Genomic DNA, 27058 nt, shown 5'->3' on the forward strand with positions numbered 1-27058 from the left:
TCACTAAAGGGATCTCTTTTGATCGAGTAGAGCAGCATTTAGCTGTGTCCCCCTCAGTGAGATTCCAGAAGTTGCTGAGCTTATTATACATATCGATCATATCATCTTTGTGCGTTCATGAAAAGAATGTCTATTTAATGTGAACATGACCAGCCATCAGAAAGAATAAATGCCTCACTGAAGCTTGATATGGCTGACTGTTGGCCTTATGGATGGTAACACGGAATCAATCTGGCTGGATTTTTTTTTAATTGCTTGTGCACTACACCATCACAGATCGACCCAGTTGCAGCTCTGAGCTTAAGTGGGTACTAAAGCAAAAAAAAAAATCTAGCATCCTGTGGGTGGTTTGAAATGCCACATTTGCTTTTGTGGATTCAGTAGAGTAGTATCTTTTCTTTTTTATGCAGCCCCTGCTGAAATCTAAAGTTGTGAAATTCAAGAGAACATGGAACTCACACGTTGAGGCTATGCATGCTCTGGTTAAGCCTTGGTGCTTTGTTTCAGCTATATAAATTATACATCCCAGTGTAATTCAGAAATGACAGCTTCTAGGGAGAATGAGAAAAGATTCTTTGAGCCACAGAGAAGGTTAGAATATATAGTTTTCCTAGCTCAGTCTAGGAGGCTCAGGCTGCCTTGCCAGATAGAGATGCTTTTTAAAAAAATTCATTCAACAAATATTTATTAAGCCCTTACTCTGTAGTATAGAGTCCCTTTTGCTAATTAAATTTTTTTCCAGCTTTATTGAGATATAGTTGACACATAACATTGTGTAAGTTTAAGGTGTACAATGTGTTGATTTTATACATTTATGTATTGCAAACTGATTACCACCATAGTATTAGCTAACCACCTCCATCCTATCACATAGTTACCATTTCTTTTTTTGTAGTGAGAGCATTTAAGATCTACACTCTTAGCAACATTCAACTATATGATACCGTATTATTAGCTATAATCACCATGTTGTACATTAGATCCCCAAACTTGTTAATCTTATAACTGGAAGTTTGTACCCTTTGACCAATATCTTCCCATTTCCTCCACCTTCCAACCTCTGGTAAACCCCACTCTACTCACTATTTCTCAGATAGAGATGCTTTAAGGTGTATGCAAGCATTAAGATCATTAACATACACAGCACATCTTGTATCAATATCTAGCAGTTGTTAAGTTCATAAAAAATAGTCACCTGATATTAAAGCTTTAAATCTGTCCAACTACACCCATTATTTCCACAGTTTGATATCTATAATAACAACAATAATAACACCTTGCATTTATATATCGATTTATAGTTAATAATGTGTTTTCATATGTTATCCACAATTGGGGCTGGCTGGCTGGTAACCTTAAAGATATTTGGTACTTCTATGTTATTTGTCAGAAGACAATCATAGTGACCTCTGATTTCATGGAGAAAGAATCTGGCACTAATGAAATTTGTAAAGCAAATTATGCTTTGATTTTTAAAGAATACTCTTGCAAAAGGAGAAATTAAAAAGGGAGACCCTTGTAGCCTATTCAGCTTTCTGTATGGTAGTGGTTGACAATTGAGAAATTATTTCTTTGCTGAGATTTTGCTTTATCTGCGATGAGTCGTGTTAAGAAACAACACCTGAATCAGAGAGCAATTTTGATTTAGATTGATCTGAGCCACAAAAATGTCAATTGTTTTCACTTTCAAAATATTTCCTCAGCTGTTTTTGTGCCTTCCCTTTCAATATTTTTCTATTAGTGTGGGATAGAGACTTTGCAGAAGAATATGCTAAAATATGACTTCCTATTCGTAAGCAAAACTGACAAATACCTTTTTTCTTATTATCACTAAATTGCAAATGTCTGAAGGCCTGTCATAATTGAATGCGTCATCCTGAGATTTAAATGCATTACAATTTTTGAACGTGATTTGAAAAATGAACACAACTCCAAGGGAGGTGAGGCAGAGCTGGCAATAAATGGGTAGTACAAACAGAATTCGATTTATGCATTCTTTTCAAATAGTTATTGATTATATAAATAAGTAGCCTATGCTTCTCTTTCAGAACTTTGCAGAAAACACCATGAATGAACTCCTTGGCTGGTATGGCTATGATAAGGTTGAATTGAAAGATGGTGAAGATATTGAATTCAGGAGCTACCCTACAGATGGAGAGAGCCGGCAGCACATTTCTGTTCTCAAAGGTAATGACATTTAATGTCCCTTTGTTCATGCAAAAAGGATTAACTATCTCAACCTGCCAGAATTAAGTTGCTTTGGGACTCATTTTGTTGATTATGCCAATGGTCGATTTAAATGTACATCCCCAGTAGTACTTTCTCATAAGCAGCATGCCGCAGAATATAAGAGAGCAACATAAAACAAAAATAGATGCCGCTTAATCTCCTTCCAGCAATGGGCGAGCTAACTAGACAGGACTAGGGATTTTAAGTGCTGTGGTCCTGCCCACAAATTTATAGAAAGGGACAATGTTTGCTAACTTCTCCTAGTTTCCTGAGCCCTTTGATATATCAGTTGTTGGGGACTGGTGCTTTTTTTTTTTTTTTTAAAGATTTTTTAAAATTTTTTTCCTTTTTCTCCCCAAAGCCCCCCAGTACATAGTTGTATATTCTTCATTGTGGGTCCTTCTAGTTGTGGCATGTGGGACGCTGCCTCAGCATGGTTTGATGAGCAGTGCCATGTCCGCACCCAGGATTCAAACCAACGAAACACTGGGCCGCCTGCAGCGGAGTGTACGAACTTAACCACTCGGCCACGGGGCCAGCCCCGGGGACTGGTGCTTTTTAAGTGAAACCATAAGGGTTTTTTCAGACTGCAAGAGAGAATCGTGGTTAGTTTGGTAGTTCCCCCCTCCCCTGTTTCTGGTGAGAATTCTAAAAGAAAGCTCTATTTCTGGATTGCATGTGAAGTTTTTACCCTTCCTTCATCCCCACAGTATTGGATAGGGTAAGAAGAGGAGGAAGAGTGTAGTACATGATTGAATCCTATATTATTCCAGAAGAATTTTCATCAGATCCCAGTTAAAGAGTAGAACTTAGAAGCTTGGCAGAATTGAATTAACACTGATTCTACCAGTGGGTCGCAATGCCAAATATCTCATAGGGAAGGCTGGAACCATTGGTGGTTGTTGATATGGATAGTGAACTTAAGAACCTAAATTTGGAATGAGAATTTGTCAAAGAAAGAAAGAAGAGAATGTGAAGAAGCAACCAATTTGGGGAACTTTAATAAAATGTGGGTGAAACTAATTGTGTGTCATCATTGGCAACTTGATCAGTATTTGCATTGCACTCAAAATCTATTGGCATAAACTACCTGTTCATGCATTTTATTTCCAGTCTCTAAGATAGCGCTTCTCCTTCTTATATGCCAAGCAACGAAATGTAAATGAGCTGTCCTGCAGGCATGTGGAATTGAACGTACGTGACAAATTTTATGTTAAGCTTGCTATGAAATTGTGCACATCATGTTATGGCGATAGTATGATCAATTTCACTGTAAATGAAAAATGCAAGTCATGAGTTTATATTCTATAAACTAATAGCTCATATAATACTTGGTCTAGGTAATAATCTTTGCCTCTGGGGAACATGGAGAGAGTGCCAGGATATGCCACTGGAGGGAAAAAAGTTGTTTTCCCTGGTTGAGTTGTTTTTTTTTTTTTCAATGATTCACATGCAAGGATAAAATTCATACAGTTCATATCATTGTAAGATTTCTTCATTTTCATTTTTGTTAATTTTTAATGGGTGTTAATGGGGTAATGTAATGGGTCTACCCTGTGATACAACAGTTTTATTCCTCTGCTTCTTTCTCATTGGTTCTTTCGGTTATAATCTGACCCAAGGTTATAATGCAGTGGGACCTAGTTGCAGTGCTGGGGGGCACTTTTAAGCTTTCCCTCTGGTAGCTAGAGAGCAATGCCTGCTATATATCACTTTGTACATGGAAAAGGTTAATTGCCTCTCAATTTTCTATGGGCTTTTACAGTGCTAAAATTCATCACCACGATGCAATTGGGATGTTAGCTATCATAGTGGAGCAATTATAAAGGACCCCATTGGAAATTTATGGTAACAAGACTGAAAAGGTCCAGGATGGTCTGTGAAGCTCTGGTAAAGTGTTTAAAGATTTGCAAGGAAAAACATATTTTATTACACTTTTACTTGAAAAAGCCATTTTACTTGAGAAAATGTAGTTTTAAGGAAAATAAGTGCTTTTGTCATATTGAATGTGATTTTTTTCTCTTACAGAAAATTCTTTGCCAAAACCAAAATTACCTGAGGACAGTGTTATTTCACCATACAATATAAGCACAGGCTATTCAGGGCTTGCCACAGGAAATGGACTCAGTGACTCACCTGCAGGGTCAAAGGATCATGGCAATGTGCCCATTATTGTACCTTTAATTCCGCCACCTTTCATAAAGCCACCAGCAGGTAAGTGGCTATGGGGTTTCCAATGATAACGGTTCATAGAAAGTTGTTTTAACTATCTTATGAATAATTATTAAAGGTTCAAGTGAATTTTGGAAAAGACCACTTTAGGAATTTTGTAGATAAGAAATGTTAGTGCATTTATTATTAAAAGTAGTATTACTATATTATGCGAATTCCTCAGTCTACTGCTTAGGACTTTCACCTGACAATGAACTTTTCCTACCATTAACTACAAAACAGTTATTTTCTTTCTCTGAAATCATCTGTTTAAAATAAAAAAGGATGAACTAACTTAAAAAATTACATACTGGCTGGTTAGCAAGAAAAAGTAACCGTGGTTGAACTGGTGGTGGTGTTGTGAGGGCCAGGTCTCCTCTGTGGGTTTTCTGGAGGAAGGGGAAGTTTTGTAGAGGGTGTGTGGCAGGCTTGTTCCTCAATGTGACTTCTTTGAAATCCACTTAAGAAACAACCTAGATCACCCATCTCCGCCACAGAGTTCTTTCTAATTCCTGGAAAGCTCTCTTTGAGAGCTTAAAAAAAAAATGGAGATCTGAATTTCACTTGCATGAAAATGTAATCAGTTCTTTTATATTTCCAGAAAATTAGATAGCAGTGTATTAAGCTAGATGGCAATGAGCTGAGCTTGATGTGATATTGCAAGCTAGGTTACAGATATGTTCTACGCAGAGAAAGAAGTTCAATAGTACTGTGTCTGGCTGCCTTAAAATGTTAGAATTATGCTAGAATATGTAATTGCTACACTGGTTATTTTTCTGTATATTGAATTGAACAATGATAAATACAGAGTTTTGACAGCAGTACTTATTGTAACTTACTGAAGGTAATGCTTGTATTTTTTTTTTAGAGAAGATAGGTGTTTGGTTATGTTCCCATAAACAGTGAAGATATTTATAGATACAAGTTCCTAGGCTTGTGTTATAGATATATTTAACACTTCTAAGTGTTACTAACATTTTTCTTCATGGTATGGGCATATTCTCTTGCTTGGTCTATTATATTTTAGCAATAAAAGTGTCATTTCGTACTGAGGTTCTCAGATATATCATTAAATCCACTTACCTGTCAAAGTCACTTGTAATTGCATTTGTTTACTAATTACTAACATGATTTGTGTATCATGTAAAGTTTGCCTTTCTAATGCCACTCTTCTTCTTTGGTTGATTGTGTTGTGATGCAGAGGGGCCTAAATATATCTCCCAAGGGCCAAAGACATATTTTACATAGGCCGGCTGGAGAGAAGAGGGGTAACTAATTTTGTAAATGTAGGGTTCGTGTTTGAATGACTGTCCTGTGACTTAGGTGAGTGGTGATGATGCTGTGTGACTGAGTGAAAAGAACATGGGCTTCAGATTCAGACAGATGGGGTTCAAATCTAGGCTTTGTCACTTACCAGCTCTGTGACTGTGGACAAGTTACATAAGCTGTCTTCTCCTCAGTTTCCCCATCTGTAAAGTGGGGATCACAGTTCCACCTCATGGCATTATTGTGGCTGTGAGACCAGAAAATGTATGTAAAGCATTTAGCATAGTGCCTGGCACACAAAAACCCTTCCGTAAACACCATGCCTCTTTTTCTTTTTTCCAGTCCTTGTTCTGCCCTAGAGTTATCATGCACATAATTTGTGCATAAAAAGGTGTGCATCCAAATGCAAATTCCCCTCTAAGATTTATTTGAGCAAAGCAAACAGCTTTAGAAATTAGCATAGCTGAGGCTAACATGAGTCTGGCATGCCAAAAAACCTGCCCTGGAGTTTCCTGCTGAGCCAGCCACGTGGAATTCAAGCACACAGCTCCTATTTAACTCTAATTCCACATCAGATCAGGAAATAAATATGCAGAGGGATAGAGGCCAAAAACTGAGCCTTGGAAGTCTTAGACTTAGGAACTCTGAGGAATCAGAAGCCAGAGTAACCGAATGCCAGTGGTTTTATGCTGTCTTCCATGCAACTCCAAGGCACTCGTCTGTTGAAAACAAAATGTAGGGAAGGACGTGTTTAATTTTCTGTATCTGCTCTAAACCTTGACTCAATCCTATTCCAGGGTTCTACATGACAAGACAAAGATACAGAAAGGTTCTCTGCTTTCAAGGAGCTTACTCTATTAGTCCCTAAGCAGAAACTTGCAGGAGAGAGGACTTTTCATTTAGTTATATTATCTAGTGCAGGGGTCAGTAAACTTTTTCTGGAAAGGGCCAGATAGTATTTTAGGCTTTGGGGCTGTACTATTTCTATCACAACTACTGAACTCTGTTGTGGTAGCAGTAAAGCAGCCACAGATAATACGTAAACAAAGGGGCATGGCTGTGTTCCAATAAAACTTTATTTATAAAAAAAGGCAGTAGACAGGGTTTGGCCCAGGGACCATAGTTTGCTGATCCTTGCAGTAGGGTACGGTGGCAAGTCTCATGATAACAAGAAGGTGAATAGAGTTTCTAAGAGTCAGGCTGTGAGCTTTGCCAAGATGCTCTGTGTACTATCATAAGGAAGGCACAGCAACAAGGGCAGGAAAATTGTGAGGTTTTCAGGGTATGTGGTGAGCTCTGGCACATAGTAGGTACTCCACAAATATTTGTTGCATGAATGAATGGATGACTGATATTCAGGTTCCCATTGCACATACACAAGACAGTACAGGTTACTTTATTGTTCACTGAGAAAATGCTAGTACCTTGTCTGAATTAGTCCCAACATGTCTGACCTTGACCATAGCCTCCCTGACAGTGATGTCAGTAATTATCCATGGATAAAGAAAGTCCACGAATTATCCAAAAACTTCTGTCTTGTTAATCATTTCAATTCTTCCTTCTGGTAAAACTTTTACCAGAGTGATTATTCAACGTAATCGAGTTGAGGGACACTCACTGTCAATTTTCAAGTCATATGTAGATTAACACGGCATTCCAGAGGGAAACTAGTAAATGGTACAATGGCTAGAAGCAAAAGGCCCCTCTGTAATCAGCCCTGAGTAATTTAGAGTTGACTGTATCACGCAAGTGTCCACCCCTTGGGATAGGGAAGACGAGGATCATATGTGTACTTTGGATTTCTGGGAAGAAAATATTAGTGTCCAAATTATTCCTGTTGTACTGTAAACTGGCTATGTGAAAATGCTAATAATAATAGTGCTTTATGTTTATATTAAATCCTTTACAGTTTATGAAACTCATTCACATTTGTTATTTAATTTGATCTTTACAGTGACCCTGGGAAATAGCATGTTAGATACCATTAAATAAAGAACTGAAACTCAAATAGGTTAAATGGCTTTCTCAAGGTCATGTGGCTGCTAAGTATGTGAGCCAAGACCAGTACTAAGGTCTTCTGACTTCTTATCCAATTTCTTTTTAATTAAAGTTGCGTTTTCAGCATATTTGTACAAAATTTCCCTAGACTGTATCAAAATACGAGTATCTATTAATCTGCTACTTCAGATTCCCCAGTGACAAGGGATACACCTTGTTCCTGCAAAAGCTTATTTTTTAAGGTCCACATCTTTTGGGAGACCTGATGGGTTCTCTAACCCTGGGACTCTGTGAACCGGGATGACCTAGGAAGAGTAAAACCCCCGCTTAGTTTAAAGTGTTTGCCATCACGAGACAAGCTGTTTCTCCTCTGAGGTACTAGAGGGCTCCCATCTGGTCAGGCACTAGTTCCAGGGTGTTTCATGTGCTCGGGCAGGCTCACCCCTGGATCTGATCTGTGTTTGGCAGCCAGTGGGCCCAGTGGAATACTCGTGATTGGGAACACGGTGATACCACACTTGCTTGGATTTCCACCTTCCTTTTGCACAGCTGCATACGGAAGTGTGGGTGTAGCTTACTTCTGGGCCTGGGGAACTGCTTTTCTGTTCCTGCCCCCCTTTACTTCAGAGAATTGGAGCTCCCTGTGCTTTGGTGACTACCACAAGCATTGACCTTGCTTTGGCCGCACAGGTTTGTGTTCCATTGCGTCTGATTTCTGGGGCTAAGCTGCCCTTCCCCGCTCAGAGACAGAATCTGGCCCTTGGTGTAGGGTTTGTGACATCACAGTCGTTACTATGGTAATAGACTTGTTATAAACACAGGATAATAGCCCTGATTTTGCTTTTTTTTTCCCCTCCAAGCAGTGAAGGGAATCACCATGATCCTTCAATAAGAATTGCAGACTTTTCTGCAGACTCAAGGAAGTGAATAGAGTAAGGCTTTGCCATACGGAGCAGCGATTAAAAAAAAAGCTATTATAAGAATAATGTTAGAAAATAATAGAAAGTATTGACCAACTCTTTCTTTTTATGCAACATTCCTTTATCTTTTTAGTTTGAACAAATATGAAAACCTCCTTTGCTGATTTAAAAATCACAGCATGAGCATAGTCTGAAGTGGCAGAAGATATATCAGCAAGAATTTTGAAAGATAACTCGGGTTAATTATATTGTAACTTTGCTGTAATTCTTCTCATATTAGAGAATTTATTATGGATTCAACCTTTGAGACTTCATTCAAAGAGGGTTGTGCCAATAAGGACTTTGGGCCTGGATTATAAGAACTGTGCTATGGTGAGTCTCTGTCAAGATATTATGCCTGCCCTGCTCCCCTCCATGTTTGACTATTGAAGGAAAGCCATTCACAATGGATTTTAAATACAGTTTTTTTACAAAGGTTTTACAAATGTAATGGCACTTGGCTCCATTGACCAGACCTCAGTCCTCTACAGCTGTTGGGTACATTTGGGTCTCCCCACCTTGTCTACCTCTGCTCAAAGTAACTAACTGAGACTCACCAGGATTTTTATCTTCTAGTTTCAGACTTGCTCCGTGACAGCATTTTGCTCGCAAAAATTTTTTAAAAAATCAATAAAACCATTCATGTAATTGTTTTTGTTCATGAGGAAAAGATGAAAAGCAGCAACTTTTTCTGGTGAAAGTTTCACTGAGCCTTGCTGCAGAAAACACTGTGTTTCTAGGAGACGACGTTTTAGATCTGAGTCTTGACAGGTTTTCCCAGAGGCTTACAACTTGCCTGTTACAAGTCCAGAATCCCTCTAAATCCCTGAATACTTTAAAATGAAATGAAATGAAATATGAAAAAAGGAGGAATATTCTGGATGCATTTTTATGACAGTTTGACATAAAATATCTTTTACCTCGAATGGTAAGTGACCTTATTTATATTCCCCACCATGTGGGAGGTGAGAGGTGGGGTCCATCCACACAGCACACACGGGTCTGTGTGGAGGGAGATGAAATCCAGCTCCTAAGACCACCTTCATTTCCTGTGTGCATCGCCTGTCTTTGAAACAATGACCATTTCCTGTCTTCCAGGATGGTTTGCTTTCAATGAGCTTTCTAAGTTTGTGTTCAGTCATAGTCATGGAAATATGATATATTTTTTCAGGCAAATCTTGAAATTCTTAAGGGGTTATAAGAACTGGGCTCTAAGGAACCATTAGCTTAACTGAGAATATGGAAACGTTCATGTGATCTGCTAAGCTCTATGTATATAGCTGAGTAACCCACAGTTAATAAGCATGTTACTTTTTGGCTCTTATAATTCTTGCATGGAGTTGTACTTTCAGGGAAGTAGGAATCAGAATGTGGTTTGCATTATGATCATTATTTATTTTATCTGTTATTCAATATTCTTGGGGCTTGCATATGAGTGATGTGTTCCAAATAGCCATTGAAAAAACAGGATTTAATCAAAATTGCTTTGCCATTTATTTATTTGTCCAACTTTTAAAATATGATTGTTAAATAAAATTACCTAGAGTTAATGGGATTTGGATGACTTACTATTTATGTAGCAGATACATTTCTCAAAAAAAAGAAGAGGTTCAGTGAAGCCTCAGATTTGGAGAGTTTTCCAAATCACTTAGGACAAGGACAGGAGGAATTATGGTGACTGGTAGGAAAAGGAGTAGTAGTTAATAACAGTAATGATATAATCTCATCATAGCTAATATTTCTTGAGCACTTTTTATGGGTCAGGCATTGTACCACTAGGTTATCTCATTTAATTTTTACAACTACTCTGTGTGGATGCTGTTATTAACCTTGTTTTACAGAAGAGGAAACTGAGACCCAGAAAAGCTAAGCAACTTGACTGAGGTCACCTAGGAAATAACTGGCAGAGCCGATATTTGAACGTAGGCATGATGTCTCCTTAACTCAAATTGATAACCATTGGATTATCCAAAACGCTATGTCAGTCTTTCAGTCAATTGTGTACTTACTGAATGTTTTTCACTTTATATGAGATAACACAAATATATATATATCATCGTCTCTAACCTCCAAGAATTACAGTGTAATTGGCATATAATCAAAACATCATTCTAGTTTGACTTTGGAAATTATGATATAATTTTTTTCTTTTACATTTTAAAATTTTATTTTTTTGTAGTCACATTGGTTCATAACGTTATGTAAATTTCAGGTGTACATTAGTATATTTTGGCTTCTGTATAGACTGCATCACGTTTACCACCAAAAGTCTAGTTTCCATCTGTCACCATACATATGTGCCTCTTTACCCCTTTTGCCCTCCCCTCACCCACTTCCCCTCTGGTAACCACCAGTCTGTTCTCTGTATATGTGTGTTTGTTTGATCTTCCACATATGAGTGAAATCAGGAAAGTGTGATTTCATATAATTTCAGCAGCATCTGGAGGGTATATGGTGGGAGTAGAAAGGCACTTAAATGGGGTAGCAGAAAGTCTATGGGCAGATAATCAAGAACTGTTATATTTGTAAAGTTGAGGAGAAATGACACCTGAAACATAATGTAGGCTAGAAGATAGTCATTTGAAATTCAAAGTGATAAAAAAAAGACACAAAATGAAGCTTAAAAATGTTATCTACTATGATATGGATCCTGTTTTTCATCTTTTTTTATACAACTGAGAAGTCTTGAAAGGGTCTAAGTCAAATTTCAGTATGTTCAATTGTTCTTAATGGCAGATGGAATGTGTAGTTTGAATGGTAGCATGATGTGGTGGAGAGACTACCAGAGCAAAAATGAGGAGACCGGGGTTGTTGATGCCAGCTGTGCCATTTACTGGTGGTATAATCTTTGATAAGTCACTTAGCCTCTCTGAGCCTCAGTTTCCTTGTCTGCAAAATGATATAGTTAGCTTAGGTGATGTATAATTTCCCTACATTTATAAAATTCTTATTTTGTGACTTGATAGTGAATTGCTCGCCTGATTTTGTGACGTGATGATAATTTAATGTAATTGGAATACATTAAAGTGGAAAATTTATGTCATCATGAGCACTGATTCAAAAATCCTGAACAAAATCATAGCAAACCAAAGCCAGTGATATAAACAAAAGGATATTACTTCATGACTAATTTGGATTTTTTTCTAGGAATGCAAGAATGATTTAAATTTTAAAAATTGATCAATATAATTAACCACATTAATAGAATAAAATTAAACGTCATACAATATTCTCAGTAGATGCATAAAAGTAATTTGATAAAATTTAACATAATTAATCATAAAAACTCTTTGCAAAGTAAGAATAGAATGAAACTTCCTTAATATGACAAAAAGTACCCACAAAAACCTACAGCAAATATCATACTTAATGGTGAAACATTGAAAACTTTCCTCTTGAGATCAAGAATGAGAAAAGGATGACCACTATCACCACTTCTATTTAATTTTGTGCTGAAATTCATAGATAATGTAATAAGGCAAGAAAAAGAAAAAATATAAGATTTGAAAGGTAGAAATGACATTTTGTTTAGAACCTCCCCTACAATCTACAGATAAACTATTATAATCAATGAGTGCATTTGTCAAGGTCTCTAAACACAGCCAATAGCCCCCAAATCCATTACATCTCTATGTATCAGCCACAAAAAAATTAAAAAAACAAAACTTAAAAATACCTTTTAAAGTAGCATCAAACCATCAAATACCCAGGAAAAAAAATCTAACAAAATATGTGAAAGATTGTTACGCAGGAAACTATAAACATTGCTGAGAGAAATAAAAGAAGACCTAAATCAATGGGGGCACACACTATCTTTATGGATTGGAAACTAAATATTTTAAAAAGGCAAATTCTTCCTAAATTAATCGTATGTTTAATTCAATTCTGATAAAAATCCCTCCATAAAATTTTGTGGAAATTAAAACGCTGATCCTAACATTTACATGGAGATGCAAAGGGGCAAGATTAGCCAAGACAATCTTAAAGAAAAAAAAAATTGGAAAACGTATGCTACCAGATCGCAACACTTATTATAGGATTAGAATAATTAATGCAATGAGATAATGATGCAAGGATTTACATATAAACCACTTCAGTGGAGTCTGGAAGCAAATGTAAACAGATACTTGATTTATGACAAAAGTATTAGTCAGCTTGGACTTCCATAGCAAAATGCCATAGACTGGGTGGCTTAACCAACCAAAATTTATTTTCTTGAAGTTCCGGAGACTGGAAGTCTAAGCTCAAGGTGCCATCAGAGTTGGTGTGTAGTGAGGTCTCTCTCTTTGGGTTGCAGACAGCTGCCTTTTCCCTGTATCCTCATGTGGGGGAGGGGAGGGGGGAGGGGAAGAGGGGAAGGTGAGAGTGAGTGGGAGAGGAGCTCTCTGGTGTTTCTTCTTATAAGGGCACTAATCACATCAGACAGGGGCCTTACTCTCATGACCTTATCTAACCCTAACTGACTCTCAGAGGCCCCATCTCCAAATACCATCACATTGGGGGTTAGGGCTCCAACATATGAATTTTGGAGGGACACAGACATTTAGTTTGTAACAAAAAGATGTATGTGGAATGAAATACAACATAGAGCAGTAGCAGTGAGGAAAGTATAGTCTTTTCAATAAAAGCGCTTGTGGAAAAAAATCTCTGTTGATTCGTTATTTCACACAATTCACAAAAATTAGTTCTAGATGGATTATGCATCTAAATGTGACAGATAAAACAATACTGCTTGTAGAAGAAAGCCCAGGAGAATATATTTATGATTTTGGGTAGGCCAATATTTCTTAAACTATACACTGAAAGCACTAACCATAAAGAAAAAGGTTGATTAAATAGACTCTATTAAAATTAAGAATTTCTGTTGATTAAAAGATATCCTTGAAAAGAAAGAAAAGGCAAATCACTGCATGAGAGATGATGTTTGTAATGCATGGCCCACAAAAGACTCATATTCATAATATATAAAGAGTTCCTATAAATAAAAAAGAGCCCAATAGAAAAATGGGGAAAAAAACATAAATAGGCACTTCATTAAAGAAAATATCCAGGTGGCCCATAAACATATTCAAAGTTATTCAATCTCATTAGTTACTAGGGAAATAAAATTTAAAATAATAATGAGATACCAATACACAAACATTAGAATGGCTAAAATGAAAAAGACTGATAATACCAACAGTCAAGGAGGATATGGAGCAACTAGAACTCTCATACATTGCTGGTGAGAGTGTAATTAGCATAACCGCTGTTGAAAGCTAATTGCCATTATCTATTAATGCTGAACATACACATATCCTATTATCCAATGATTCTATCCTAGATATGTACTTAACATAAATTTGTATATATGTGAGCCAAAGACATATAGAAGAACCTTCATAGCAGCATTTATTCATAAGAGCTAAAAACCGGAAACAATCCAAATGTTCATCAACAGTGGTTAGCATGGTCTCCCAGGGGTACCTTGGGTGAGCTGAGGTGAGTAAGTGAGTGTGGGCCTGGAAGTTGGATGTGAAATTGTGTGTGTCTCCTATATGCGTAATTCAGGGATGAAGATCCTTGTCTCAAAAATACGAGTCCTTGACTTAAGAGACCTAGATTTCAAAAAAAATTTTTTAACTCCTTCTTCTCCTGATTTAAGCACTAAGCCCTAGAATGTAATTTTAACATTTTAATTCTATATCTAGGCTGTTCACAGCTTTCTCAAATCAAGTATTTAAAATGTCATCATTCCTTCTTCTTAAGGAATTATCATCTATTTAAATGAAATATATCATGGTGAAGCCTATAAAGGCATAAGTAAGCATAAGGCATAAATATCCCTCACAGTGGTCCACTTGAGAGATGCTTTCGATGTGGTGTGAAGTAGAGAGAAATGAAGGGCACTGGGTGGGTGACAAAAGTAAGATACACAATACTGTACACCAGTGGTTGTTTATTGGGGGTAACCTTGTCCTCCAGGGGACATTTGGCAATATCTGGAGATATTTTTGGTCGTCACAATTGGGAGAAGGCCTGCTACTGGCATATAGTGAGTAGAGGCCAGGGATGCTACTAAACATCCTACAGTGCACAGGACAGCCCCACAGCGAGGAATTATGTGGCTAAGAATGTCAATAGTACTATGTTTGGCAAACCAGGCTCTACAGTGATGACAGCTCTGTGTATGGGACACCTCTTGTGCACCACTCCAGATCCTCTTGGCCCCAGCTCTTACTCCACTGATTGCTTTAGTACTTTGACAGCCTAGGCACATGCGTTCGCGTTCTTAAAGGGCCTTACCTCACGCCTGTGGCATATGTCTCTGGCTTCTCGCTCTGGGGCTTCTGTGATATGGCAGCTTTTGAGCATCATGTAAATCCTTTCAGCACTCACTCACACACGCACAAACCAGATGTGTGGGAAAATTAACACACTAGCTCGATGGGGCGTGAGAGATGACAAACAAATTCTTCCTCCTTTTGTCCCCTGGGTGAGTAGTTACAAAATGTATTTCATAAACTCCAAAAAATGTTCTTTATGATTGAACACCAGTCTCCCTTCGTGGTGGCCAACTCAATAACACATCGTTGTGTTGGCTCTTCCTCCTCAAGTTCATCCCCTTGTCTGTCCCTCCTACTTCCTGGAATCACATGCCCAATAATCCAGCTGCATGCAAGTCTTTGTCTCAGATTCTGTTTTCTGGGAAACTCAGGATAAAATACCATGTGTGGAAGTCTGCAGCGAAAGATCAGAAATTAATGGAAAAGAATATGGAAAGTTAGAATTTTATGAACATTAATGTTTTTCCTGTTAAAGTCCAGCATAAATATATAACAAAGGAGTAAAAGAGAGTACCAGATTCTTGGTGGTACAAATATTGGAGAGCTCAGAAAGGGCCACTTATAAAATTGTCCCAGCAGCCAAAGAATTTTCTAAGCTTCTTGTGGTAAGGTTGAGGGACACCAGTGGTGGCCACACAGGAGAACAAGGGGAAAAATTAAGTCAGGAGTTCAAGAAAAAGAGGAAAGGAGAAAGAATAACTTCTGCCAGCACTCCTTTAAATGGATCTTGTTATTTTGAGAGATTTAGAATCCTGAAATTCTAGTTAGAAGGGACCTAGGAGATCATCTTGCTAAATGTCCTCTTTTACAGATGAGGAAAATAAGGCCTGGAGAGGCTAAGTGACCTTTTCAAGGTCACTCAGTTGTATTAATGGCAGAATCAGGGCCAAAACTCACTTCTGAAGTGAGGACACCATTTAAACATGGATTCTAAATCACACACCCCTGTGATTCCTGAGGCAGCCTGGAACTTCTCTTGGCATCATCTAAACTCTTCTTGAGGGTATAACCTAGCTGGGAGAGTACTTTCAGAACACCCAGCCCTAGGTCATCAAGGAGCTAAGATGCTAACAGGAAATCTGAGGAGATGTCAGCTGTGCTTTCCCTTTCTTGTAGAGGGTGGCTGTGTTTCTGGAATTAACCTAGACTTGACTGAACTGTTTTGCTGTTAATTATTTGAAGGTATAAATAAAGTTTGGTTAAGAGAGAGAAGTGATGGTGAAGTTGGTAATTCTTGTTATTCTAGGGACATTCCCAGTGCTGACTTCTCAAAGTTTCTGTTAAATTGAGAAGAATTAGTTCGTGAACTTGGCCAAGGATAGTGGAAATAATGATTGCATTCTGTGCTGGGGCTTTTCACTGGTGTTTCCCTCTAAGGCAACTTTGTTCTGAGTGATTACCAAAGATGGTGCCCTTGGCTTCCCCTGCTTTCCTGCCCTGCAAGGAATCCAACCACCCAAGGTGCACCTAGTTTTTCTCCTCCTTATGCTAAGGCCCAAAGTCAGACATTTCATTCTAGGGAAAAAGACAGGCTTGGTCCCTGTCTTAATTGGCCCACTGGCTGTTGGAGGAGACAGACATTAAAAATAAATCTCAATCAAGTCTGATGATGATCAAGTCCAGAGTGCTGTGGGATCTGACCAGGTTTGGGGTCAGGAAAGGCCTCTCTAGGATGAAGTTTAAGATAAGCTATGAAGGAGCGGTAGGACTGAACCAGTCAAGGATTTTGAGGCTGTGGGTGAGGAAGCAACACTTGGAAAGGCTCAGAGTGGAGAGGGAGCCTCAAGGAAAGGAAAAGAAGCCAGAGGCCAGAGAGTAGACAAGCTGAGAGGCTAGCCTGGTCATGAGGCTAGCCTGGTCATGGGAGCTGTGGAGGTCATGCTGAGGAGTTCCAGCTTCTTTCTGAGGGCAGTGGATGCCACTGAAGGGTTTTGAGCATGTGAGAGCAGTGATGAGATTTGTGTTTCAGAAGAATTCCTCACATCCAGAGTGGAGGGAATGAACTGGATGGGAGTGAGATAGGAAGCCACGTGTAGTGTGGGCAAGAGGTGTTAGTGCCTTCACCAGAATGGACTGCAGGAAGCTCCATGAGGACAGGGCACCTAGAATAGTGTCTGGGCATAAGTAGACTTGATAAATATTTATTGAATGAATGAATGAATGAATGAGTGGGTATATTATGAAAATATTTAGGAAGACCTGATGATTCACCAGAATGTGGGAGGGAAATGGAGAGAAGAGGCAGGAAAGATGCCAGATTTTTGCTAGCAGGTAATTGCATGGCTGGTAGGGCCAGGAACTGAGGTGGGAAACACAGTGAAGGAGCAGGTTATGGGGAGGGGTGTGTGTAGCTTTGAACATGACAAGTTAAGATGTCTGGGAGGCGGCTGGGAATAATATCTCATGAGAGATAACTGTGTTGATTTGTAAATCTTCATCTTATGGATGGTAACTGGAGTCACAGGAGTCCATGGATGATATGACCCAGGGGGAATACGTGGAGAGAAGAGAGGACTCTGAAAGATTTCCAGTTGCTGTGCCCTCCACCTTTCCCATAGCTGGGCTGTTCTGGCATGTTATGTCTGATCACGTTCCTGAGTGGGGATTGGCATGGGGCCCCTTCAGAGTCCCTCAACCGTTAATTACTCTCATTCAAAAAATCTAAATAAATATTTCAAGATGGGAAGGATAAAGAGGGAAGTAAGTTATCTTGTTGACAATGATCCACAGCTTCACCTTGGTTCTTTCAACAAATTTAGTTGAGTGAGGTTCTTCCTACTCTTCAGTCTACTGAACTTGCAGTTCAGGACATGGAGAGAAGAAGAGGTGCCGAGGAGAAGGAAAACAGTGCTTCACGTGAATGCACAACCCCTCCCAGGTGTCCCTTTCACCTGAGTCTCTCTCTGTCAGTGCACCTCCCCTAGGATGGTAGCCCCAGCATGGTACGCTGCTTGGCAGGACTGCCTGGAATGCTGAGAGGTGCGACTTGGCCTGCTGGTCAGTCATGATGGAGCTGCTTATGCTCCCTGCAGCAGGACTGCTTATAGCTGCCCGCCCCCCCCGCCCCACCCTGGTGGTCGCCAAGAATACCTGGCTGCTATGACCTGCTGGTGGTGACAGAGCCCTGGGAGCAGGCCTGGCTTTTCCATGATCCTTTTCTACTGAATGTTGGCGTTTTACACTGACGGCAGCCGTGGAAAGCTCCTTGAGGACTGGAATCATGTCTGTCTGGTTTGCCAGTGTATTTCCAGCTCCTAGTATAGTGTATGGCACCAAGTTGAGTAAATAAATGAATCCTTTGTCTACAATCAAGGTTTCCCCTCTGGGGACATTTGTCAACCACTGTGGGGCCCATTAAGTGTAATTAATGGGATAGCCAGATTTCAGAAGGGGAAATGAGCCCTTCAGATAAATAGTAGGTGATGGAAATACTTTTCTTGCTCTGAGGTCCTATAAAAAGCAGCTTGACCCTTTAGTCCTAATATGCTGCCATTTGTATTTCCTTAGAGGTGATGCCACTCTACACAGGACAGGGGCTTGGAATTGCTTTTCCAGCGCTGATGGATTTGCTGGTGCATACTTTTTGACCTTGCTCCCTTGTCCCTAATCACATGTATTTGTTGGCTAGATGCTGGGGCTTGGGGTTTGGTGAGGGGACTTCAGCCTTGTGGGAGAGAAAGGTCCAGTGGAGGCAACCCCATGACTGCAGCATCACTATCTCAGGGCATCTTAGATTGGTCAGAGAGTCAGATCCAGGGCTCTGGGATGGGGGACAAGATTTTACTTGAGCTCCTTGTCTATGGCAACTACCCAATGAACATGAATTATTCAGACTGTTAAGAGCAGTGTTATTACTCTCCTGTTGCTTTATTGTTGATTTCTGCCATTTTCTCCATAGGACTTTACTGGAAAAGTCTCGCCTTCTCTATATTTGACGCATGAAGCAAACGCCACAGGATTTTGTGGACCATGGGTGTCTTTGTTCAGTCAGGTGTTGTTTATTGAGGACTAGTAGGTGTTAGCATGCCCAGCACTGGCCACATGGCTGCAGGCCTTGTCTTTCTGCCCAGTGCAGACAAAGGAGGCTCCTGGCAATGGAGGATCCAATTCTGGGCAAAAGAAGAGAAACCTTCCTGAGAATTAATGACCCACATGGAAGTGCTCATGCTTCAGTGCTAATGTAGGGCAGTGGAGCAGCACATCCCAGGGAGACTTCCTCAGAAGTCCAGTCTTGTGGATTCTCTGTGAAAAGATATGTCCATGGTCAAGTTTGTGAACTACAGCACATTCTATCTCCCTCTTGAAGATTCCCAAATATACATTGGTGGACCCAAAAAGACTTAGAGTGAAAAGCTTAACTTAGTTTAGCCCAGTGTTTTCCATACATAATTGACCATGGAAGTCTTTTTAAAAATAGCACCCATTTAAGTATCCCACAGAATTACTGTTCTGTGGAACGTGCTTTGGGAAATGTTGCATAGAGGACTCTGGATTTTCCTTACTCTTAAGCTCTGCCCTCTCCCTTCTTATTCCAGTTTCTTAGAGTTAGTATATAGGAAATATAGATTCTCTACAGTGAGTACTGAGGAAGTGGAGGTGAGGCTGTTGAGGAGACTTATAAGAAGAAGCCCCTTCACTGGCAAGTCACTGAAATTCTGGGGAGATATTCAAGTTAATGGCGAGGAGCCGAAGGCACATGTGCTTAGTAGTGTCTTGTTAAAGAATCCAGGTTCAGTACAGTATTCAAGAGAGAATTATTATTTTGTGACTTTATGAGATCTCTCCTTTTATTTTCCTTCTTTGTTTGAATGTGGGAAAATACGTGAGGAAGGGACACCGGAGGTAAAGCAAATTCACTTTGTTTGAATTTGACTACAGAGTCAGTTTCCACAGAGAACTCTTTGGGCTTTTCCCTGGTCTGCTTTGAATAGACACACAGGGAGATGAAGTCTCTGAAATCTGAATTATTTCTGGGTGACTTGCATTCCTACATGTTGGTAATTGTTTTAGTCTCACTCTTAAATCTGTCTTCTCCTTTTCATTTCCACTGTTACTCTGTAGGTTCCAAACCTCATCTCCTTTTCTCTGCATCCATCCATCCATCCATCCATCCATCCATCCATTTATTCATTCATTCAACACAGTTTAAGCACCGCTATGTGCTAGGCACTGAACACACAAAGGTGATGAGATATGGAACCTGCTCCCATGTTGCTTACTGAGGCTTCTAGATGTGGAATGAGATGCCAGTCTTTCCGAATTCTGATCTGCTGTGCTGGACTAATGTTTCTCAGCACATCTCTGATCCTGTCACGTCCTACTGAGAGACATTCAGGAACTCCTTCTTATCTGTGCAATCAAGATGAGCTCCTCCTGCCCCACAGCAAAATGCCATTCAAGGGACAACTTGTTCAGGCCCCACCAGCTCCAGGCTAATCTCCTACTTTTCTCCTCATTCACCCTTGGTCAGCTGACTTCAAGTCTCCTCCCCATCCGTGGGCCTGTCTGCCACTTCCAGGCTACTGCTGTTCCTCTGTCCTTTCTCCTCTTCTCTTGAACTTTCTTCCCCTCCAAATCCTTCAAGACCGAACTCAAATGCTGTGCTCTCTGGGCTCTAGCAGGTCTCTGAACCTCTCTCTTACCACATTCTGCCTGTCATATAATGAGTCACACACATTTCTATCTGTTCTCTTGGGAGCAGGACCATGCCCTATTCACCTCGGCATTCTTGACCAGTTAGCTGGTGCAGGGACCTACATGTAAATGTTTAATTCATTCTGGAGTCACATCTTTTATATATATGTATATATATATAATATATAAATATATTTATATGTATTTACCCACATATATTTATATATACATTACATACATGTATAAATAATTAAGAATTGGCTAGAAAAGTTCCATCAGAAAATTGAAAATTAATTTTACATTCTATCATTTTTCTGTCATTTTGTGTTAATATGCACTCACTCTTTTTACTTACTGGAACCACATTTTAGTTTATGTGTAGAGGTTTAGATTTTATTTTGGGCTTAAGTACTGCTCTATTTAGAGGGGTGTGAACAATTTAAATTCTTGAAATTACTTCAAATAATTCTATTTCCAAAACAGGAATAGGAATAATTTTAGGTACTATAAAGAATCATAGTTGTATGGAACCTCTTATTTAATTGCATCTATCCTTTTAATGAGAAATAAGTGCAATAAAATTTTATTAATTCAGACTCTATTACTTGGCAATTTTTGATAGTTCAGTTACCAAGGTGGCAGATATTTACTTTTTAAAAGAACAAACTTCTCAGGCACTTAGAAAGATCCACCCATGTGTGGATAGTTGATGTAGTAATTACAAAAAATTCCCGTTGTTAATTACAGAATATCTGGCAGTATAGTGATATATTTGGCAATAGTTTGTCAACTGTTAATTCAAGTTAAGTAATTTTTTTGAAGGAATACCGTAAGTGAAGCTTTTATTAAATCTAATGGCTGGACTCTTAAATAGTCTGAGTTAGTGAAATTTAACCAGTTACTGGGTTGTTGTCTGTATTCAAAAATAGTGGTTCTACAAATATCGTCCATGAGAGGGGATGTGATTGAGGAGACTGGTACCCGGTCATCCGAGTCTCTCCAGATTGCATACAGGTGATACTCTCCTTTTCTTATGGCTCTTGATTGCCAGTAGTAATCCTAAGGAAGGCTCATTTACATGTAGAATACGCCTACTTTCTCTCGTTTGGTCCTCACCATGGCTTTAGTTAGGGTGGGCATTACTGTGCCTTGAGGGACTTGCCCATGTCACACAACAAGAAGGGGAAGCAGTAGTATTTTCCCCAACATCCTCTGTCTCCATGTCTCTGCATGCCATCACACTGTCTTTCAGATAGTAGCAACTTAGGTTTCCAAAGCAGCGCATATCTGTAACTTCATTTGCTTAAAAAAAAGTGACCCTCTTGAGATGGGAATAAGTGGATCTGGCTGTTGCTTTTCTTTTCTAGCGATCTCTAGCTATATGTCCTTCCTCCCACCTCCTTCAACTTCTACTGTGCTTTGTGTTCACATCTAATAGGCACTCTGAAAATATTTGACACAGTGCTACAGGACGATCAGACAGCATTTTTTTCTGTCCACCCTGCCTTCGCTTGTCTGCCCTCATCTTGCTCTAGCTGTATGCCCAAGGCTAGATGTTAGCAAAGGAGTGACTAGAGGCTTCTTGTGCCCTAGCCTCTCCCGTCTCTGCCCTCTACCTTTCTCATTGGAACCCTGTCCTCAACCCTTCTTCCCACTCTCTGTGAAACTTGTTCTTCAGAAAGAATCACTCATTTTGAGTCATAAATCATTATTGACAAATAATATCAAGCCTTCTTGCCTTCAGGCAATTTGTATTTTAATGGGATATAAGAAAATTTAGCCAAAGAAATGACTCTTTACTGGTAGAATTTAATCTTAGCAGTTGAGGGATAGTTTTTGAAGCTGGGATATCTTATTGGTACCTTTGAAATTACAGATTTAGTGGCCCCCCATTTCACCCACATGGAAAGTCAATCTTATCCATGTCCTGCTGTCATGCCCCCTCTTACAAAAGAGAAAGCTGACTAGACTATTGCTCGCCTGTGAGTAGAACGACTGCTTCTTAAGATCCGAGTACTGTGGGTTCTGTCTCATCATCGAATGTTTAAGTAGCACTTGCTGGTGCGGCTCAGACAGAATGTTTGCAGCAAATCCATGTCTCATAGTCATAAAAAATAAAGGCCTTCACTGTGGGCCTTTGACTTGTTTTTTGAAAAAATCAATCAACAAATATTGATTGAATAACGCGTCAGCTGGCTCCTCAAAGACATTTTGACCTCTTTGATTCCATTTTCTTTGTCTGTTTGTGTGTCATGGAGCAGCGTGCTGTGTAAGTAGCAGAATCTGTGGCAGCTTTTAGTCCTTTTTGTAGAGGGAAGTCTGTGTGGATGTGTGTAGTTGCACATGCTTAGGAAGGCTGTGGTCTCTAAGGTGTAGTGGGCCAGAGCTCGGTCCCTGGAGTCAGCCGGCCTGGTCTTCATCCAGGCTTTGATACATACTGGCTGTGTGATTTGGAACAAGCTACCCTCGAAACTTCACTTTCCCCATCTGCACAATGGGGATAATGTTAGTCTCTACCTGGAGGCTGGTGGTTGTCATTCAGATTAAATGATGGATTTGAAAAACTTGGCACTGTGCCTGGAACCTAGTAAGCATTGAATGAATGGCTAGCTATGATTATTTTCCTTTTGGCTCAGTGGTCCAAGTTTTCCGTGTGTCTCCTTGTACATTCACTTCTAGAACACAGGGACTTACACAGAAGCTTCTATAGGACTCTGTAGAGATTTTTAAATTGGACTCCTTTAAAGTTTTTAGGATTGAAGCATTCCAAGAAGTGCTGCAAAGAAAGTAAACTTTAACCCTAGTTTCTTGCCTGGCTTTCAGGCCACATCTTTATTCTGTCCTTAAATATAGCTGCTCCAACAAATGTAGATTGATGGAGTGCTGCCTGTGCCATACTTTTGTTTCATGGTGTGGGCAATACAGAGGAGGCAGTTCAGACTGCCTTGCAACTTGTCTCAAAATGATTATCTGGATGCGTGCATTTTAGGAACGATTGGAGGAGAGAAACACCACCAGCAAATACTTTCAGATTTTATCCTCAGTCTTGGAGTCCCAATGAAAGTTACAGAGGGACGGTAAATATACAGTTTGATAGCTTGGGGTCCATTAAGACCCTCCTGATTTTCTTTGGGCTCTGGTCAGATAAGCTGGTATGCGTGTTCATAGCCAATTCAAATGTCCCTAGAAGATCACTGACCAATGGCCATCCTTATTTTTGAAAGTCACCAGATAAGGCAATTTCTCAAACAGCTTCAGCAAGGCATTCCAGAAATGCTTGATCTCATACTTCTCTGCACTGTGATAAATAAATACAATTTTGATTTCATCTCAGAGTAATTAATCTGAATTTCTCCTTCTGGGATGTAAAGTAGAATAATATTCTATAGCTCTTTGAACATTTGATTGGAAAGAAAATGCCCTAAACATTTTGCTTAATTAAATCCTAAAGAGGTAGTACAAACTTTTCATGATTAATTGACACATGCATATTTTTACTGCTGCATATTTATATGGTATTATCATATGAAAATTTTATCGTGTTATACAAACTATTCGCTTTGGGAATGTGATTTAATGCTGTAAATATTTTGCATTTCTTGTTGCATTGTTCATTATGAAAAATACGCAGGCTAATAGCTGTAGGGAAAAATCTGTTATGTGAATCTCTGTTGAGGTAGTCTCAAGTCTCTAATCACATAGAACTTTAGCATGAATATAAGAGAGGAAATTAGATTTTCATAGGTTGAAGAAATTTTTTTTAAATAAAAAAATTTCAAGCAGATCAAATTAGAACTGAAGTGCTGGGGCCTTCTATTTTGCCAATGTCAAGCATACATGTTATTTCTGGGTTTCAGGTAAAAAAAAAGATGTGGTTGTTGAAATGAACCAGTCCTTCTGGCTTTAAGCACTTAGGAAAAGTTCACTTTTCTATGGGTATAGTCATACTGCTTAACATGGGGCACCGTCTCATGTCTGGTGACAGAATTTTGAGTTATGTTTTAGTTGACAAAGTTAATTTAGCTAATTATAGTTCTTTCTGAGTTTCTTAAATATAATATTAATATGTGACCTTATTAAGATGAGAATACCTGGGAAATTGGAAAATGTTTTCTTGAATTTTTGGAATAATCCACTTAATCAGACTCTTCTTTGGATCATTAGCCATTGAAAACAGTTTGATGACAGAAAAGGAGAAATCTGATGGAAGTTTTCCAAAGTGTTTGCCTTTATGAAATGGAATTCTATGAAAAACGGATTGGAATACTGAATTATTTAACAAGACAGATGCTAACCACCATTCTACGAGTTTTTCAACAGCCAGATCCAAAACGAAAGGGCACAATTTCTTTTGTCTCATCTTCTCATATCGTTACTTTGTAGTATGAATGATTTATAAAAATAATCTGCTTTAAAATTCTACTTTTTGTTTATTTGTTAGGTCTATTGTAAGCAAATATCCTTGCCTTCCCTTAAAAAAATGACAAATGGGTCTGTCTGGTGATGATGGAGTGAACCAGGAGAAGACCTGCCAGCTGCCCTTTTGCCCCAGGCATCCTTCCTCGCGGCCAGGCCAGAGTGCAGGCTAAGTGCCCGGCCTTGTCATAGCTTTTCTCTGCCCTTTGTCATATCAGTTTTAGTCCATTATAGTTAAAGATCTAGGACTTAAAAATCTTCTGTTTTGTTTTCCAAACTAGACTATTTAAAGGAAGAAACAATGAGGGGAATCTAATGCATGTTTTAAAATAGCTCCTTGGGAAGTGGGCTCTCCTCTTTGAACTGTGAGGCCAAATAACTTCCCCCATAAAATTTTTTTCCTTACAGATTTCACCAGAATCAAGCTTATTGCCAGTGGATGATTTGTGAGAACTCTGCTATATCAACTTCTTTTTCAGGAATTTAAGATTTTAAAGCAGCTAATCGATTGGGAAAAATAGAAACTATTAGAGCTAGTTAGTTTAGTAATGATTATTTTTAAAATATACTATTTCTAATCTAATTTAAAAAACTCCTTTATACTGTAAGGTAAATTATCGGTTTTGTTGATTTTTCCTATCATGTAAAATGTCTATATATAGACAGATGCTATGTTAGAAATCATATAAAATATAAGTAAAGCTTTCTTTGAATAGAACAAATTATTAAATGCAGTAATTGTATGACACTTGAATTCATGTTGTAACTCCATTTAAAGAAAGTTATGTTATTAAAAATGTTTGATTAACATCAAAGGTCATTTTTACACCATCTCATTTGATAATTAACAATAAATCACAATATGTAATTTGTGAAATAAAAATGGTCATTAAAATGACAATATTTATTCCATTAAGGTAAATAAAATGCTGCACATAGTTCTGAGTGATGACACTCGGGGGAAAAAAAGCCGTGTCACTGGACTACAAATTAGTTTGCTTCTAATTTTGCAGGCTGATGACCCCACTGCCTCAAACCAAATCTTTTCCCTGGAAATGGAATGATTGCATGACAGACTCTATGAACCATGAATATGTCAACAACTCATGGACCAGGCTTGCTTAGCAATTAGTCTTTCAGGGATTTTACTCAGAAATCAGACAACACTATACCAGAGCTTGTTGGGGATTTTGTGATTACCATTCATGTCTGGAGCATGAGTCTGGGTTAGTACAAAAAAAAAAATCCATGAAGGAAGAGGAGATGTGACTAATAGTGGCCATCAATCATGCACACGCACATTGTCAATTGGGAGGACCGAGAAAACTCCTAAGAGCCCCTAGAAGGCTGCAAGGAAATATTTCTTAGAATTCTACTTAAAGTCTCCTTTTATTCCCCCACAAAGAGGCCCATGTTTCCCCGACTTCAGTCATTTGAATATCACCGTCACATTTTTGTCATAACTTCTTACCACCTACACTGTAATTTAACTCAATACATTTTATTAACTGACTCACTTTAAAAGCCTTTGTTTTAAGCAGTAATATTTTATTTGTGATATCATGGGCTTGTTGTGCTAGTTAAATTAGTTTTCTTCTCCTACAAGAGAAAAGAAATACAGCATTTTAAATATTGAAAATATTGCATAGCACCTAACATCATTTTAAGCATATCCATGACAGAGGTGACAGGTCCTACAGGAGCTGTGAGGACCATCAGTCTGGCTGAGAATGATCTGGGCAGCCTTGTGATCTCAGGTCTCATGGCTGACACCCCCATTACCATCCCTCCATCCAGGGACCATGAACCACATCCCCCAGAGGAGAATTTAAATCAGGCCTGCACCTCCCTGAGGACACCCGTGTGGGAAGGCTGCATCGTAGGAGACTGCTGAGTGCATGAGGCTAGTGCCTTTCCATCCTCAGAATCTGGCCACGCCCATCTTTCCTCTTTTGACTAACCATATGACTTGGGAAGCATTATATTGCAAGAGTAGACAACACCCCTTATCATGTAACA

The 27058-nt window shown here is 39.0% G+C and overlaps 1 protein-coding gene across 5 annotated transcripts in view; it reads left to right on the top strand.

Moving 5' to 3' along the window:
• The window catches only part of SOBP (sine oculis binding protein homolog), a 155592-nt gene that overhangs the window by 10723 nt on the left and 117811 nt on the right, over positions 1-27058 (top strand). For all 5 annotated transcript variants that reach the window (XR_011522580.1, XR_011522581.1, XM_070559181.1 and 2 more), the window contains exons 2-3: positions 2049-2187; positions 4258-4443. Coding sequence is in view for 3 of the 5 variants with exons in the window: in XM_070559181.1 (XP_070415282.1) it covers positions 2049-2187; positions 4258-4443 (325 nt within the window). In the remaining 2 variants the exon portion in view is untranslated. The remainder of the gene's footprint in view (positions 1-2048; positions 2188-4257; positions 4444-27058) is intronic.

Source organism: Equus przewalskii, chromosome 9, assembly GCF_037783145.1.
Source record: "Equus przewalskii isolate Varuska chromosome 9, EquPr2, whole genome shotgun sequence".
In the NCBI taxonomy this organism is placed as follows: Eukaryota; Metazoa; Chordata; class Mammalia; order Perissodactyla; family Equidae; genus Equus; species Equus przewalskii.